Consider the following 19,308-nt stretch of genomic DNA (forward strand, 5'->3'; position numbering starts at 1 on the left):
CCCCCTCCCTCCCCTCTTAAAAGGCAGTTGGCTGCCTTTTAACAATTTTTTTTTCTTTTTTTGTGAGCCGGCCCCCGAGCCACACGGGCCGGTTCGGGCTCAGCCCGAGCTTAGGCTCGATTTGACCGAGCCTCGAGCCGAGCCGGCTCGAGCTTTTTACGGGCCGAGCCACCCGTGGCTCAGCCCTCGAGCCTTTTTGCCATCCCTAGTATTTTCAAAAATTAAGACATTGATTTTGCTTATATATAGGTGGTGGGATTCCACCTGTTTAAAAAAGTGTATATTTAGGTGTTGACACACTTGACTGATCCATTCGGGTCATGGGACTGATCCATTGGACCCCATGACCCACTCATATCGGACCATGTGGCATCCTAGTAGAGGCTCCCAGGCCAATAGAAGTCGACCAGCATGTCGAAACAATGCCCATGACGTGGCCCACATGCTGGCGCCGATGTGAATAGATGGAGGTGGTCTATCTTTGCCGAGGCTCAAATGCCCAAAGTAGCACTTCTCCTCAAAGATCCGGTCTTATACAAGTATCATTCCTGATTGATTGATGGGACACCCATCATAGAGTGTAAATGTCTTGTCTTGTCAATGTAACGGCGGAGCTGCCAATTAATAAATGTGTAGCAGTCAAGTATGATGTCTAATTTGACATGTAAACTTACGAGATAAGGCCATGTGTACTCCCACCCGAGGGCCACGATCTAACTTGTAATACTATAAATACTTCCTCATGCATCTCTCATAAGAATAATGCAAGATTCAATACAAGAACCAAGATTACATATTCTTTGCTCTCGTAACACACTTTATATAACAATCTGTTTACCGCCTTATAATACAATACTATACGAATTCATCTTCACATTCTACAAACATCGATTTGTAATTATTGTACAATCATTATGCAAACATCCCATCAAATTTCGAACGTTCTTGTCCCGTGTTGTTGAGCCGCTTCCACGCCCTTGATTAGTCCATTTGAGACCGTCCATGTGTCTTAGAGTGTTGGACTAGGCTTACGTGTGTGCGAGTGGGTCTAGTAACTGTTGGCAACATTTTTTAGGGTCAACAGATTGACGCCATCTGTGGGAAACCATACCATAACCACGAGTAACCGTGTGAAAAAGCTTACTAAAAGAAGAATTTTCGGGCATCCTCCTTGAAAAATGATTTGGTCTTGGAAAAGAACAAGTGAAAGCCCCATAACTTGCAACAATTTGAAGTTGAAACATGAAAGAATGAGTTCAGACAAAGATGTACCCCCTAGGAGGGTAAGGAAAAATGTGGGAATGCCCCACTGACAGCTGCCCAATTTAATATTGAGGCAATGGTACTACTGGCCCACCTTGAAAAAGGACGCCCTTCAATTTGTGCGTAAATGTGACAAGTGCCAACGTTTCTCTCCTATACAGAGGCAACCATTGCAGGAGTTGACCACCGTCTCCAGCCCATGACCCTTCTCCAAATGGGGCGTAGACCTCATAAGTCCCCTACCTAAAGGTAGAGGGGCGCGAACTTTGCCATTGTGGTCATTAATTACTTCACAAAGTGGGTCGAGGCTGAACCGTTGGCAAAAATCACTGAAGCAAACACTTCCAAGTTCTTGTGGAAAAACATCATATGCCGGTTCGACATTTCCCACTCCATAGTCTCTGATAATGGGAGACAGTTCGACAATAAGAAGGTCAGGAACTTATGCGAAGAACTCGACATCAAGAAGCACTTCTCCACACCTCATCATCCCCAAGTGAATAGCCAAGTTGAGGTCGTGAACAAAACAATCAAGCATGCCTTCAAAAGGAAACTAGATGCGTCAAAGGGAGTCTGGGTGGATGAGCTGCCACTAGGCTTGGGCGCGAGTTGGTTCAGTTCGATTTTAAAGAGAACCAAATCGAACCAAAAATTTTCAGGTATTTAGTAAATGAAACCGTCGGGTCAAAATATAATTATGGAACCGTTCAAGTTCGATTCCATACTATAATTAATTTTTTTTAACATTTATAATAATACTATATCGATACAACTAATGATACATTCAATTGTAGTTTTACAAACTAACATAGTCCAATTTAATAACATATAAATAACAAGTTGTCCAACAAGATTAATTCACTAATGCATACAAATATCAAAAAGTAGATACTAATAATTGGGCCAAAAAAATTAAAACAAAAAATTGGATTTAATTATTTAATTACTTAATTTGCTAACTTATTTAGAAAATAATTAAAATAGTTTGATTAATCTAATATAAAAAAATTAAAAAAATTTGACAGATTCGGTTCTTATTCGGTTATTTAGTTTTTCGTCTAGAACCAAGAAACAAACCGAACACATCGGTTCTCAATTCAAATACCCATTCGGGTATTTAACTTAAGAAAAATAGTACGGTTCGATTTCAATTTGGTTTAGTTCGGTTCGGACATTTTGCTCAGTCCTAACTGCCAAAAGTGCTTTGGGCAATCCGAACTGCCACCAGGACACCCACGGGGGAAACTCCTTTCTTCATGATTTATGGCATCGAGGCACAATAAAAAATTTAATAAAGTGTCACTGGATGTTCATTGTCAAGACCTGACGTTTCGCCTGAACCTCATGTCTAGACTCTACTAAAGCGAGCATTTTAAACCCTTGTTTGAGCCACATTCTTTTAAAAAAAATATATTCTTAAACAGTATTTTGACATCATTTCAACCACATATTCTTTAATAAAATAATATTACACGTTAATTCAAAATATTTACTTATTTTTTACCACACATTTTCTATCAATACACTATTCAAAAATTCATTTTCTTCCCAAAAATAGAGCTCAAACAAAGCCTAAAACACTGATTTGAATAACTGTGGGGCAAATCCTGCCACGTTAATCCCTGTTTGGTACTGCACATTTTTTCAACACATCAATTCAACTGTTTTCTTCTGTACATAAAACACCAGAAACAGAACAAAAAGAGAGAAAAAAAATTACTAAATTAATGTGGCAGGCTCAGTCATCACTTTCAGCTGCATCAGTCCATGTGTAGCCAACTGGTTTCGAAAATTAAAGAATAATTTGATCATAATTTGCGCTGATTACATGAGAGTGGCGTCAGTCGCTGATCTCACCTACATTGACAATTTGGGGTATGGCAGACCTCATCGAAAATCTACGCGTTGACGTAAGCATAGGTAGAGGCATAACCGTTGGATGATTTTAGAGATTGATGATTCTCTAATTTTCGAATTATTCTCTGACATTTGGGACCTATGTCAAAAAATTTCAAGCTTAATGCACTTTTCCCATAGTTGCAATCAAGTCCATTAAGCTGCAAGTTTATGTCTTCGCCATTAATTATTAATTAAGAAACTCCTTTTTATGAAATATATTTTTTGAAAACTCTCTCTACCAAATTTGTAATAAAACTTGAATTTGACTTGTGCTCTACTTGAATTTTATGTCATCTTGATTAAGCACTTACTAATTGGGTTGTGTTAATGTCAAACTTCAAGTTTATATATATTTTGTTCGTAGATATATTTAATTTCATATTTATTTTAAGGTTTGGATCATTCAACCAACTTTGTCTGTGCCATGCTTGAAACGTCCACATCCAAGCTGCTTAAAAACTCAGATGTTTTTAATATCAAATTCCTTAGACGGTTTCAATCAACTTAATTCATGGGCACGCGAATTAAAAGAAAGCGGGACACCACACATCTTAAATATATTTATGGAGGAATTAAGATTTTTTTGGTCCACCTTCTGGATTGCAAAATGGACTTCTAAGCCTGTTCTTCATCTTCTTTAACTTTAGATTACAACATAAAATTTAAAATCTTATATTTTCTTCATTGCAAGGCCAAATTGCGCGCTCTATAGAAAGATTTTGTATTTAGAGTAAAATTATTTTATTAAAAAAATTGTCATTAAAAGTAATTTTTTGAATAAATATGTAATTAAAAATAAATTATTAAAGTAGAATCATGTATTCATTTATTGACGAAGTAATTATTAACATCTGGAATTTATGGAATCATCATTTGATTCTCAATGAGGCAAGGCGAAGAGCAAAAAGATTTGAATTGCACGAGAATACAAAACCGCCATTGCAAATGGGACAGGCTGGGTCACCAATTTCGTTAAAGCACTTCTGAAAGTTAGAAAGAATCTTCTTTATTAGTTAATAATTCCCTGCGTTGTACCGGGAATTAACAGAAACCATACAGGTGACAGTTCCCTTTATGTCCGTATTCAATCTAAAATTGTAGAGTGTTAATCAATAAAATTTCTGTCAAAATTTTTTTTGTACGTATATAAATGTAAGTTTATTATGCTCATATTTGGTAAAAATTAAAATCTAAATTATTATCAATAATTTATTTTGATCCTATATCTCATGGAATTTACAATTTTCAACTACACGTTTCATCAACTTTTATCAAAATCTATAAAAAATTTAATTTCAATCTCCACAAAACATGAGATATAGCTAGTAGTAAGCATGTGTGTTATTCATCTTATTTATTGAATAAATAATATGCACAAAAATTTTTAGATACTAACATTATTTTTAAAAGTAGTCGAAATAATTGATATTGTTAAAAGAAAATTAAATTTGTTAAAATTTTGTTAATAATAATTTCTTTTTGTGAATTATATATATAATGTAAAAAAGGTTAAATAAACTAAAATGTAATGTTTTAATTACAACTAGGGGTGGACCCACGTGGGTCATGTGAGGGTCAAAAGACCCCACAAATTTTTTGCCTTTTTTTTTTTAAATAATAATTATTTTGATCTCTTTACGATTTACTTTGATGCATTCATTACAAATACCAAATAAAATTAAAATATTACATTTTTTTTTTAACGAGGTGCCCCAACTTGCGCCAGACTATATCCTCGTCCCTGAACCTCCGGCCCCTCAGCTGCTCAGGGAGGTAAATCGCAGGATGTGCCCTTGTTGGTTCCCAGGTTCCCACATGGCTTTTACTCCTTCCCCAAAGGGATCCTCCTCCATGGTGATTAATCCACCAATAATTCCTCCTTTATTGGAAATACCAAATAAAATTAAAATATTACATTCTTAATATCATTTCGACATGCCCATGGCCTAATTGTTTGTTTATCAATGACGTGTGAAACGGTCAACTATAGCAAAAGTTACGATGCGTCAAGATATACCGTTCCAAATTAGTATTTCGGGAATTTCGATAATATGCTAACTTTCAAAATTTGTTGGCAATCATATGCTATCCAAATACACAAATTGCTTATGTCATGTAGAAGCTCGTTTCGAGAACTATATTGTAGTTATATCAAATGGTTTAAACGGATATCAAAAATATTAAATATGTGTCAAACGTATGTCTCTATAAAATACGTCCAACTCATCTTTTCTTTAAAAAAAATTCAATTATTTCATTAGTTTTTATTATTTTTGCACAATAAATTTCTCAGTATCATTTTATTGGAAAGTTTTACATGGAATATGATGTCAAAATTTTATGATCATTACGGATTAAATATAATTTGAATTATTTTCAAATTACATTTGCATTAAATTTGAATTTCATTTACTTTTTTTGATTAAATTTTGATTTTATTTCAATTCATTTATTTTCTACATTCAATTTGATTTACTCATCGTCAGTTCAACATTTGTCAAGAAAATGGTAAACAAAACTATACAAGTAATAAAATTCATTTAATAATATTGATAATGATGTAATTATACGACATTTTCAAAAATCAAAATACGTATTAACTTATCTTCATTAATACTAATTTTTTTTTTTAGATATATATTTTAATTTTCGACCCCATAGCACAAAAAGTCTGATCCGCCTCTGATTACAATAATACTTCTTTTTATATAATTTTTTTTTATCAACGTACCATATCTTTTCCTCTTTTATTTTCTGCTTTTATCAAGATTTTTATTGTTTGCATTGAAACTCTTCGAGAAAGTGCAACATATAGTTGTCGATGAGAGAATACATGCCGAGGAAGCTGTATTCCAACAGTAGGCACTGTTTATCCTCGAACCTTGTTATTAATCATGGCAAAGTATAGGCATATTAAAAATTGTTTCCTCTTAAATTTAAATGAATATTTTTCATCATTTGTTGAAGTTAATGAGATGTGAGAAAGGAGAACTTGTGTTTCTTGCATATTGTCTAACGATTTTTTTGTACAAAGGGAATGTGTGATTGAAAATGTAAAATGTAATTTTTTTTTTTTTAAGAATGTATGGTTTAAAATATGGAATTTTTTTTATTTATATATAAAATTATTTCATCAGAAGAATATGTGATTGAAAATAAATTTTAAAAAATAGGGCTTGAAAAGGGCTTAATTCATAGATAGATTCTCCTAGGGAAAAATTCATAAGTAATAGTTTAACTATAACTTATTTCAAAACTAAGATAAAATTTTTAAAATTTAAGAATCAGTATTTTATTTCCAAAGTAATTAATTCAAAAATGTTTTACTAATTAAATATAAGGTCACGATTCTATGCAATTTGGTCACAAATTATTGATTTATAATTTGGTTATAAATAATTTCTCGGTCACAATTAAGAATTTTATAGGTCATTCCCTCACATGGAGAGGACCGACTTCGGATAAATTATATTTTATTCGAAGTGAGTCTCTCTCTATGTGAAGGGGTGGACACCATTATGAATACAATATTAAGTACAAGTAGCATATTTTTCTTTCTAGCCTTCAAAATCGAAGTGGTCCCCGTCCCCCTTCATGTGAAAGGGACGAATACTGTTATGAACATTCTGATATACATGTAGCATTACTCGGCTAGAAATAGTCTCCACTCACGTAGAAGAATATCTGCTTGAGCCCCATTTTTTACGGGTAATAGATTTTGTAATCGTAATTTTTTTGCCTTTTTTTTTTTCTTTTGAGAACGTGGAATTATGATTTATTTTTCTTAGGGTCGTTTAATTCAATGAATTTCTAAATTCAAGTTGTTTAATAAATAATATCGAATATCTTGTAGGCACTCAGTATGTGTTCATTGCACTAGCCAAAGCCGAAGTGCTTTTTTTTTTTTTTCCTCCTAAAAGGCTGCATTTGGATAGAATCAAACAGAATTTTGATTCTTCAATTGAAATCAGGAGAGGATCATAATCGACCAATTCTCGATTTTAAGTATCTATCGTTGTAAAATACTAAACTGGTTGATTTCGAGAAATTTGCCCAAGCTTAGAAGTCAAAAGTTGTACACCTTTTTTATTTTTTCAATTTTTTTGGTCCAATTTTTTTAGTTGGTGAGGTTGAATAAACTAATTAAATAAAAAGAATAACTAAAATAAAGATTTTAATTTTATTAAAATAATAATTAATGATCTTAGAATAACTATAATAATAGTAAAAAATAGATAAATGCTTTGTTATCTAAGCTCACAAGACTTGGATCCTTGAGTCTTGATCTCGTCACACTTCAAGCCTTTAAAAACATTGAGTAAAATTAACATTTGACTCCCATGTGTATGGTTGACAAGCGGGTTTGTTAACTCCGATTGTATATGTAGCATGGCCGATTTCAAAAAGGATAGACAGTAATGGTCATTGATCAAACAAAAAATGGATAGAAAATTGAAGTTTTATACAATAACCTGTAATTTCGTGTACATAAATTTAAGATGTAAATGAGCTTATTTTGGTAGAAGAATCCAAGGATAATGAAAATTAACACAGTAATCTTCAATAATTTCAAGAATATTGAACGATTTTTTTATAAGCAGCTTTACACAATTATGTGGAAAATATTGGAGTAAATTAAAAAAAATATTAGTGTTTGTTAAAGTTTACAAAATTAGAACTTTACCAGAAGAATTTGATAATTATAGTTTATGTAATTTCGTGACAAATTACGATGTGTGTATTATTTGAAAAACTAATATCTTTTAGTAAATTGTTTTTAATAAATTGTAATGATTTTAATGTACGTTATGTATTAATTTCAATTATAGTATATGCAATATTTTAACGTACTTTATATTTTTTCAAAAAGCACAAACATTTATGTATGTGGGGCTGGATGTACATCAGCGGGAATCAAATTAACAAGAAGAATTCTTCAACTCTTGAATTCATCCTATTGCTCGACTTATCTCTAGCTTTTTCTTCCTCCACGATCAAGAAATTCAGGTTGACGCCAAACTCAAGAGAAAATTCTACGTTTTTTTCAGAAAAATCTCTGGTTCCACCCTTTTGATCTCCTAGGCTTATGGCATTTATGGATTAACTCAAAGTCAAACAACTCAAACCCCAATATATCCATAGCATCCTTAAAATCATGTTTTTTCAAAATTTGGAGTCGTCTTTGAATTAAGGACCCATACATATACATGTCAATTAAATATTAACATGAAGTGTTTAGTTTCATATTCCAAGACACTAGAAGTTTTCTCCAGTCCATTTAAAGTCGATTCCATTAGTTTGATAAAGAAAATGTATTTTATAACAGCACGAAATATCCCTATGTTTGAAGTTTATTGTATAAAACGTCCCCACTTTGCAGTTTTTGTATTTTCACTTCTATTGATATATTTCATTATGAAAATCATCATTTTTATCTATTTTCATTCATTTTCTTAATTAAAAGTTGTGAAATAACGAATATACTCTCTTATTTAAATAAAAGAGAAAAGAAAAGAAATAAAGAATTAATTCCAATCATAGTTCCAAAATTTTTAAAAAAAATTTCAAATGAGTCTCAAATACATAATTAAAAATCAAAATGATGATTTTCAAAATGAAATGTGTAAATAGGGATGAAAATGTAAGAAATGCAAGTTTGGGGCATTTTGTATAATGAACTTCAAACATAGAGACGATTTGTGCTAATAACCCAAATATAATGCCCTTGTTTTCTCATTTTTTGATCATGATACATATTCGAATAATATTTAAACCCTATTTCAATCACACATTTTTTTATAAAATAATATTACACAAAAATTATAGATTTTTCTTTACTTTTCAATCACATATTCTCCATCAAAACGCTATTTTTGAAATGTATTTTTTTTTTTTTTGGGACTCAAACAAGCCCAGTATAAAAGTTTCACTGTTCGCCCCAATTGTATTGATATTGGTAAGTTGGTTTCTGATTTTCAAAATGGAGCAAAGACGTCCTCGACATTTTTTTATTGAAAAGAATAAAAAGGCTAAAACGCCGAACTGAAGAAAGGAAAAATAAGAATAAAGGGAACAGGAAGAAGAAAACCTTCCGCCGATTACACCCAACTGCCTTCGCCGGCGACCACCAACACCAAAGCAGTTTCGGCTCCATCACCAACGCCACCTTCTCCGCCTCGTTGCTTCCTGGAAGTGTGCTCAGTGTAGTAGCTTGTAACAGCTGCTGTTGCATTTTTCAGTTTCTTAAAATTTTACGCATATATTAATTAGGCACCACAGATATGGCAACTACAAATTTTCTGTTCGGTATCGCAAAGAAATATTTCACCGTTGGGCTGATAAGCCTCACAGAATTTGACCGATATGTAAGCCCTACCGCCATTCGCGGCTCCTCAATGTCTCCCACTCTTAACCCCCATGACGAAGATTCTGCTGCAATTTGATGGGTTATTTCGTATTTTACTGATCGTTTTTACTTTGTGGGAAAGATTTTTACTGGGTTGTTACTGGTGCCTGCAGATGACTATGCATTGGTTGAGAAATACAAGTTTTCGCACGGTGACGTGGTGGTTTTCCGGTAATTAAATCTCTTGCTTGGCATTAGTATTGTTGGTTCCTTTTTTAAATCCAGATTATTTGGATTTTATGCTTCTTCAGTTTTAAGCACAAACCCATATTTACTGGTTTTTTTTGTCAGAATTATGGGACATGAATGTTCTTCTTTATGACTTGCTGATTGAATCTAACTACGGAAATTTGTTTAAGCCCATCTAGACCTTTAAACACAGGCAATAATGAAGTTCACTTCAAGGTTAAATTTAGATTGAGTTCAAACTTAGTATTTGACAATTTTTTTTAGGCCATGCTCTCATCATCATTCTCCACTTAAATAACCTTTCTCTAGATATGAATTGGAGATGCTGAAATTCAATTGATGATATCCAACCAAACAAAATTCATCTTTTGTATTGTTGTTTGCTGGATCGATAGCCACATAACCAAATGCTTTAATATGTCAAACAAATTATTAGTATCCTTTAATCATTGATCAAGATGAGTACCCTGATCTGTTATTTTTTCCTATGTACATAAACAGGAATGCAATCTCCCTGCTTAACTGGTTTTTGACTGAGCCTTGATTGTATTCCTTTCAGTAACCTAATGAATTTCTCTGCCTTAAGAGAAAAAAAAATATGTTTGATAAATTTAATGCTATTATCTAATGATAAAGTTGGTAGACAACAGCTTAGCATAATGAAGAAAATTTGCTGGTAGCAATGAACATTGAGGTCTATAGATGCCTTGTATTCAAATATGTTGGCAAGCGAGATGTTGGCTAATATGTTTCTCAAAGAAAGATCCTTAAAGCTGGGTTTTAGATCAGGTAACTTGGTAAAAGGAGTGAGTGGGGAAACATGGCTGACTTTATGTATTTTCATTGATGGCATCAAATTGTATTTTTCTCTTTCAACCATCTTCTGAGACGAGAAGCTTGAGTTCTGGACCAATACAATAGCTGTTCATATCTATGCACATGAAATTTTTCCTGTTAGCTGTGTGCATCTTCCATTCCATCTAGTAGGTAATTTATAGAAATGCCTTTAATGAAGTTGTGGCTTGTAAAAGATTGATGCGGCTGAATATTTTCTCTTGAGAATAATTAACATTCTGTGTGCTGCATAATATGATTTATAAGTTTTTTGCAACTTAAATTGGTAACATGATCTCATGGCATATGCCTTTGAGCACTGTACTTTGAGGTTTCCTATTCTGAGCTCAAGAGGCATAGATTAGGACCAATAAAAATGTCGGCCTTTACTATTTTCCTGAAAACTTATAAAATATTAACTACTGCATGAAGTATAGCTAGTTCTTCTTAAAATCATGAAACTAATTCTTCATGATTTATTTGAGGAGGGAAGCGCTCTTGCAATTAAAATCTAATGACACTTTATCTGGATGTTTTCTTTCTATTCATTATTCACTAATGCTATATATATATATATATATATATTTGGGAGTCATCATACTTGAATTACTTGTTACTTTTTTGAACCATGATTAAATTTATTTTTAAAAAACTTCGTGATTGCTACCATAATGGAAGTGATTCATAAATCGTTTGGGTGTTATGTTGAGTCCTCACAGATGGAGAAACTGGGGTTCTATAATCTTTCTATAGGCTTTCAATTACGTTACTCAATTTTCTAGCACACTATAATCACCATTCCTGCACGCCATTTCCCACTTAAATGCTAGCTCAAAGACATAAAGGGTGTAGTCAATACCCCCCAACTAGAAGGGTAGTCCATCTGTGAAAGGTTTTCATCTATCCAATGTTCCATCCATTTTAGGTTCTACATTACAGGCAGATGCAAGAGTTGGAAGCCAATCATTGATTCCCAATTGTGGGTGAATGGAGTTGACTGTGAATTCAGAATATTTTTGTTATTTTGCATTTGTTGTGATAGTGCTGTATCTCTATAATTCAGATTAGGCTACAGAACTGTAGATGGCATTTTCACATCATAAAATATATTCCACTAAAAACTGAACAAGTTTTTACATTGGACTTGGTTGTCAGAGGTGAAAAAATATGGTAGCCATGAGAGTTGAACTTTAGGGGGTTGGTGTGTTACTAACATTGAAAGCTGGAATTTTTGGAGACAGTGCTGCTTCAACGGCTATTGGCCACTTGGAGGTGGTACTGTGACCTGCTTAATTTGGAGGAGGAGAGAGAGAGATTGATACAAGTGGATAAAAATGATATTTGAAAATAATTTTCTGTGTCAGTATTTATATGCCCCCAGGCCCTAGAAGTAAAATTAGATTGCAAACCTTGCTATACATATTCACAAAGAAAATAGGTAGATCAATAAATTAATTCCAAAACATGCACTATATGCTACTTTTGTGATATGTTGGTAAAAACTTGTAAACAACATTTTTAGGTCTAAAATATAATCGCATTCACCATCCTTTGCAGTTCCCCAAGTAATCACAAACAGAAAAATGTAAAGAGAATCACTGCTTTGCCTGGTGACTGGATAAATATCTCTTCATATGATGCCATGATGATACCTGAAGGGCATCATTGGGTTGAGGGAGACAATCCAGCCTGTAGCATAGACTCAAGATCCTTTGGCCCCGTATGTTACAAATTGCTTCATATTTTTATTTTTCATCCATGAAGTTAAGAACTTCCATGGATTACACTGATGGTTTTGTGTGTCATTTTGCTAGAAGCCATTGGTCAGTAATCGTTTTGGCAAAGTATTTCGTACGTGCCTGGGACATAATTTGTGTAGTCTACATCAAATTATGTTTTAATCAACCAAATTCAAGGGTCACTATTTATTGTCAAGTAAAGAATGAAATAGATTTGTTAAATTTAATTTATTTTATTATATTCTATGTTCTTGTTAACTATACCGTACAAGAATACATTCTGTGGCCAGCTAAAATTGGGTACAAAACAAATGGGTTATGTTACAAACTGATAATTGCGGTGAAAAAAAACAGTAATTTAGTAAATATGAGGCATTGAATGATCAAATGGATTCTCCTGATAGAATTAGTCACTTTTGTTGTTGGTATATTATCAGTTTAGGATTTTCCACCATTCACTGATTGAAAATGAATCGAAGTCAATGACATCAGTTGAAACCAGTTTGCTTTTGAACATTTCTATACAATCAATACTTGCTCTTGGTAAATTAAGGTTGGAGCTGAAAGGATTGAATATTGTAATAAACCGTGTTAAAGGTTTTCCACATATATTAATATTTTGACTGCCTTTCTTGACTTGAGTATGGTTTTCTTGGCCAGATTCCTCTCGGTTTGGTTTGTGGACGGGTTATCCATGTTGTGTGGCCGCCTCACAGAGTAGGTGAAGCTGACAGAAAAATAACCGAACAAAGATTGTCCTGATGATTTTGTTAAGATTCGCGAGAGCAGGTTCATCTTTCATAAGAATGTACATTACATTGATCATCTCAGGGCTGACATTTGCACCAAGGAAACATTATAAATGGTTATAGCAACTCCAACTTCCTTTCAAGATTTCATCATTTGATTATTCATTTGTATTCTATTGTTTATTTGTCACAATTTGTCTGTCCTTTAGCATTGGAAAGCTGTTCTATAATCTTTAAGTGAGATCGTTTTTGTTAAAAAGAAAGTTGAGTATTTATAAATAGTTTATAAATATGAGCCAAATAGGAGGATAAGATGATTGGTTAAAAGAATTAGTTTGCTAAAATTAAATAATAAACTGAATTCATGTAATGATATTTAATTATTAATTCTATTATACATCAGAATTTTAAAATATATATATTTGTGTATAGTTAACTACTTTTTATATATAATTACTTTTATTTAGAATCGAAGTAAAATGCACCTCTTATAGAAAATCCTAGTAAAAAAGTGACAATTCTATCATTTCCATATATAACAAGCTATTGTTACAAGTTTAAAATTTGCAAGTATTGCTAGTCAGGTTTTATTTTAATTTTTCGCACCTCCATTCATGCTAAAAATAACGTCAGAAAAATCACCTTTATAGGGTAGAAACGCTCAAATATTTGTTATATATAACCATTATCTTATTTCATTTGGTATATTATATTAAACACAATCGTATATATTTACCCTTTGTAGGTTACAAATTATTTTTTCGATTTGATTTCTAATGTCTTAACAACAAAATCACTTGTTAATAAGTCTTAGATCTCATTTTCGAAAAAAAAAGAAAGTAAAAAAGAAAAAAGAAAGTAAGTTATAACTTCAAGCAAACATTAGGTGGGCACCTCTCAACTATTTGTCCAAACAGGGGACATGCCATACAAAGTGATTAAATCAAAATTAAGACATGTTTGGTGGAGATTAGAATCAAAATTTTAATAGATTTATTGGAGGAATTTTGTGAATAGTGGCGCCAAAATAAGTATAATGATGGTTTGTAAATCCGTGCCGAAAATTGGATAGAGTAACGACAAAGAAAATACAAACAAGAAGAAGAAGAAAGTAGGGGACAAAGTCGAGGCAAGAGTTGGACTCTTTGTCCTTAAGTCGAATTTGCCCCACAACGGTGCCTACGGATTTCGACAATCGACTCCCAAGATACAACGGCTACACTTGTGTTTGTAGCACTCCAAAACACAAGTACAACGAACCAAATTTAGGCTTATGTACTCCAAGGATGAAATGAAGGAAAATCAAAATAAATGAAATGATTTTGATTTTGGATAGAAGAGAGGATGAGAGATGTTTTGTATATCAAATTGTGAGGAATAGGACACCCAAAGGGTCCTCTTTATAGACCATGAAAGGGTATGGACGAAATGGTTGAGGCCAAACCATGCACCCTTTCCAAACAATGCACCTTTATGAAAATGTGTCTATTCACCGGACAACCGTGTGGCCGCACGGTTACACGATTTTACTCAAAAAATCGGAATTGAATTTGACGTGTGATCGCGCGGTTTACCAACCATGCGGTCGCACGGTCAAATATTTTGACCTGATTTTCGTAATTTCTCATTCATCCGATATTGATTTTCGAAATGCCAAATATACCTTTCAATACATGCAGAGAAATCAAAATTCTCTTTTGGGGGCGTTGCCCCCGAGCCCCCACGGGGGGCGCTGCCCCCTCGACTCCCGCAACCTGACCAGGCAGGTCGATCTCCGTTTGTGCGCCCCGAAGCGGCGAAGTGGCAAACAATTTTGCCTAAACGAATTGAGTCGAACTTTTGAGTATTTGGTCGAAGTCGGTACGAAATCACTTTAATCGATTTTCAATTCTCGATTTATTTAACCAATATCCAACAAGATTTTGATAAAAGTTGATGAAATATATGATTGTAAAATTGTGAATTTCATGAAATATATTGTTTAAAATAAAATCTCCTACCACTCTAGACATTGTTTAAATTCACAACATTATTACATGTGATTGGGCTTCTGCTTATATATATATTTGAAATAGTGATTTTTTGAAGAATGCGTGGTTAAAAAATAAAAATAAAATTTTAAATTTACGTGAAAATTTTTTTATGAGAGAATATACAATTCAAATTAGGTTTTTTTTTTTTTTTTTTTAAATGGAGCCCACACAGGGGCTCAATAAGGTGGGGGTGGAAGTCCTATTTCTAGTCTACTAGCATAAGTGTCGGTTGTGTTTCATTTGTTATGATCATTTTCATTCTTTCTTCTCACTCTTTTCAGGCCACCTTTTCCCTCACCTCTGCTACCTACCACTCTAGACATTGTTTAAATTCACAACATTATTACATGTGATTGGGCTTCTGCTTATATATATATTTGAAATAGTGATTTTTTGAAGAATGCGTGGTTAAAAAATAAAAATAAAATTTTAAATTTACGTGAAAATTTTTTTATGAGAGAATATACAATTCAAATTAGGTTTTTTTTTTTTTTTTTTTTAAATGGAGCCCACACAGGGGCTCAATAAGGTGGGGGTGGAAGTCCTATTTCTAGTCTACTAGCATAAGTGTCGGTTGTGTTTCATTTGTTATGATCATTTTCATTCTTTCTTCTCACTCTTTTCAGGCCACCTTTTCCCTCACCTCTGCTAAGGTGAGATCATCTGCCGACTGCAGTTCTTTTCATCTGGGCTCCGGCAATTTTCGCTCATATTATGAATATGTATTTATATTACACACGCGTACATACATTTGCATTGTATTGTTTCTTGATTGAGTTAATTTTTTGGCAATTTGATTTTTTCTGTCGATTGTGTGATTTTTGGGAAGAGTTCATTATCAATATCAGTTAGTTGGGAAGGCTATTTTTGATCAATCTTGAAGGGAGAATGTATACTTGAAAGCACTGCCAAACCCATCTTGCTGTTTGTTCTGATCTCATCTCCAAGGTTTTTCCCCCTGATTTCTCTTTCAATTTTGATGTGTTTATACTTTAATATGTGCTTATATATCTATAAATTTTTTTAAATATATTTTTGAGTATTTTGAACTTGGGTTGTGGAATGTAATTTTTGATTGTCCATCTTCTTGTTGGTGAAAATTAAGATGGGAATTAGGAAGATAATGACATGGAATAAACTGGAAGTTTCGTATTCTTATGGAATGTTTGGTAGGAAGGATTGAATAGTATGGAAGAAAAATAGCTAAAATCTCGTTTATTGTGCAGTCGAGCATACTGTGCCATGTACCAAAGATGTACTTAATGTTTATTACAAGAAAGGTAAACATATGAGGGGATTTCTTTTGTTTACCTTTTTGAGAGTTGATCTAAATTGGAGTTGATAATTGTGAGAGAAAGTATAATTTCATAACCAGAAGAATTTGGAGAGACTCTTCACCTCTGCATATCTTTAATGCAAAGAATTCAATTAGTTATTTTCGGTGACAACTAAGATTTGACTTGAATTTCTGATTTGTTATTGTTTGAGTCATCACTTTGGGGACAAATTTATGAAATAGAGATTTCATTTATTTGTTTCAAACTTCATGATTGGAATAGACTGACTAGTGGTTATGTGCAGCCTGTGCATCTAAATATAGAAATTATTCTTTTTTTAGGTTCATTTACAAATGTTACAAATGTCTCACTGCTGGTCTGCCGAAAGTCTAGCGTCCATTTGACCGTAGCTCTAGGAAACGGACTAAATATTTTAATGGTAAGTATCATGAGTTGGAATTAAAATTTGTCAATTTGTCGTTTACTTCATGGAAACAACTTTCTCGATATGAATAGTTGACAGATCTGGAAAACAAACTGTCAGAGAACTTTAAATAGTTGTATCTGGAACTATAACTATCGTGTTGTATCTTTATATGATGAGTCGGTATTAGATACACCTAAGACGTAGATTTTCCTTTTGCAGGCATCTGAAACCAGTTTATAATGCCCACATTAGTGAGTCCTATGCCACAGCATATGACAGTCCCGAATAGTAGTCTTGCAGGCATCTAGCACTTGTTTTTTTATAATTTATGGAAAGTTACTAGTTATGAATGTAAGAAATTTATTGTAATTTGTTTGAAGGGGAGGATAGTAATCATCTTATCTTTGTATGCTGCTCGTCATTGAGGGCGTACTCGATAAGGAAATTAGAAGCTTATAATATCACTGAATGATAAAAATGAAGAATCCGCAAGTCATCAGTTCATACGGAATAACTAATGGTACCAAGAATTGATGTATATGCACAACTTCTAACCAAATCTTCTTATCTATTTTCAATCTTTCCATTGAAGGACTGGAAAAACTTATCTCTTCGATAAGGTGTAAGTATTCTTTGATAACCATAGTCGTATTTATCAAAAATTAATTTATGGAGTTCCAGCATAAATATGAATGCGTGTACGTCAATATTGAATTTCTTGTGGTTTTATATGTTTGCTAGTTAAAATTGTTAATAAGATTTTTAGTAGATTTTTATAAAATTTGGTGAAATATGTGGTTGAAAAGTTGTGGGACCCATAAAATATGTGGTTAAAATTGATTGTTGATTTTAACGTAGATTAAAAATTGAATTTAAATCGATACCAAACATGGGTTGAGGAATCTTTTTTTGTCGTTGATTGAGAACTATTCGTCAATGGGAAGTAGTAGTCACCGAATCCTTTCTCTAAGTTACTTATTTTAACAACAAATTAAGAATTTCTTTTGAAATAACCAACCTTTTTTCCTTCATTAAGAAAAAAACTTACCCAAACATGTTTGCCAACAGGGAAAAAAAAAAAAAAAAGGAAAAAAATTATTTACAATTAACTTTTACTTATTTTTTTTATGCTCAGCTAAACTTGCTTTATGATAACTATTCGTTTTTAATGCTTCTTGACATTCACTTGTAATTACAACTGTTGTGAAATAATCTGTTAATTATCAGCATTCCTAATATCGTACTCTGTAATAATAGTGTGAATGTGACCACTGGTCAGAAGGAAGAGAGGAAGATGATGACTGGTGTGCACACAGTTGTTGACACGTTCTGTGTGCGGTGCGGCTCACTTGTGGGATGGAGATACGTGAGTTTCGAAAACTTGAAGGCCTGTACTCTGTGCATGTTTGGCAAAGCTTATAATTGTTATAAGCTAGTTAATATCTATTTTTATTCACACCTTCAACTTTTATACACTTGTGAATTGTGATACACATTGCAAGGACCCACAATTTATAATTTAATAGAAGCTTTGCAAAACATGTATTTCTTATTCTTTTTAGTTTGTGTCCTTGTCGCTCATATACTATTTATTATTTATTGCCAGGAAACTGTTAATGAGAATAGCCAAAAGTACAAGGAAGGAAGATTTATCCTTGAGAGGTATACAAATAAACCATGTTTGTTACACACTATTGGAGAGTATTTGAATTAAACTTTTTAGCTTTTTTCCCGTAAATAATATTGTGCTGTGTTTTGCATTTGATATTTACATATTTTTTTGGGTTGCGTAGGTTTAAGGTATTGGGACCGGATGGAAGTGCATATTCAATAGGTCATGAAGATTACGAATCTAGAAGTGAAGATGAAGTTTGATCCTTTTGGACATTTTCGTGATTGATCAACTTTTTTGAAAATGTACATCGTTTCCTTAGCCTTCTGGTTATGTTCCTCGTTATCATTACTCATTAGTGAACTCGAAACAGTTTTGCAAGATGATTTATGATGTTGATCTTTATTAGAATATTAACAAAAACGTGGATCTGATAGCACTCCTTCCAAATGCTATGATGTTGGATTGCCAATTAGAATTGTGCCAGTCGTTTATGATATGTTAAGTATGATTTGGAAAAGTCTGGTTTAATGTAATTTCCACTATTTCAAATATCATTTTGGATTGGGCCTGGATTATTTGTTAATTGAGAAAAATACATAACCACCAACCTTTAAAAATACACTCTCAAACTAAAAAAAAATAAAAAAAAAAATGAACCTTGTTAAATTCTTTTAAAAGTCAGGTGGTATTAATTAAAGAGGAAATTGCAGAGGATGTCAAATTTTCCCTTGAAATTTACAAAAGTGTCACTTTTTTTTGGGCATTACAAGAATGTCAATTTTAGAAATATTTATCCCCCTAAATAATTTCAAATACCTTGCATGTTCTAATTAAATGAGATTTGACAACTGCAAAAAATTGTACCAAAATGGCAATG

General features: G+C 32.8%; 2 protein-coding genes across 5 annotated transcripts in view; both read left to right on the top strand.

Annotated features, from left to right (window-relative positions):
- The first annotated feature begins 9,221 nt into the window (after positions 1-9,221).
- The window catches only part of LOC111399319 (protein yippee-like At3g08990), a 52,449-nt gene continuing 42,362 nt past the window's right edge, over positions 9,222-19,308 (top strand). For 2 of the 4 annotated variants that reach the window (XM_023026568.1, XM_023026571.1), the window contains exons 1-3: positions 9,222-9,608; positions 9,682-9,739; positions 12,991-13,119. The gene's annotated coding sequence lies outside the window, so the exon portion shown is untranslated. Of the gene's footprint in view, positions 9,609-9,681; positions 9,740-11,188; positions 12,312-12,990; positions 13,120-19,308 lie in introns of those variants that run through there. The other 2 variants (XM_023026569.1, XM_023026570.1) reach the window with 2 other exon arrangements.
- LOC111400088 lies at positions 16,218-18,928 on the top strand. The gene is made up of 8 exons (XM_023027536.1): positions 16,218-16,281; positions 16,339-16,392; positions 16,731-16,828; positions 16,934-17,016; positions 17,409-17,438; positions 18,074-18,182; positions 18,423-18,478; positions 18,610-18,928. The coding sequence occupies exons 1-8, from the start codon at positions 16,218-16,220 to the stop codon at positions 18,689-18,691; spliced, it is 576 nt and encodes a 191-aa protein (XP_022883304.1). The 3' UTR covers positions 18,692-18,928.

Source organism: Olea europaea, chromosome 9, assembly GCF_002742605.1.
Source record: "Olea europaea var. sylvestris chromosome 9, O_europaea_v1, whole genome shotgun sequence".
Taxonomy (NCBI): Eukaryota; Viridiplantae; Streptophyta; class Magnoliopsida; order Lamiales; family Oleaceae; genus Olea; species Olea europaea.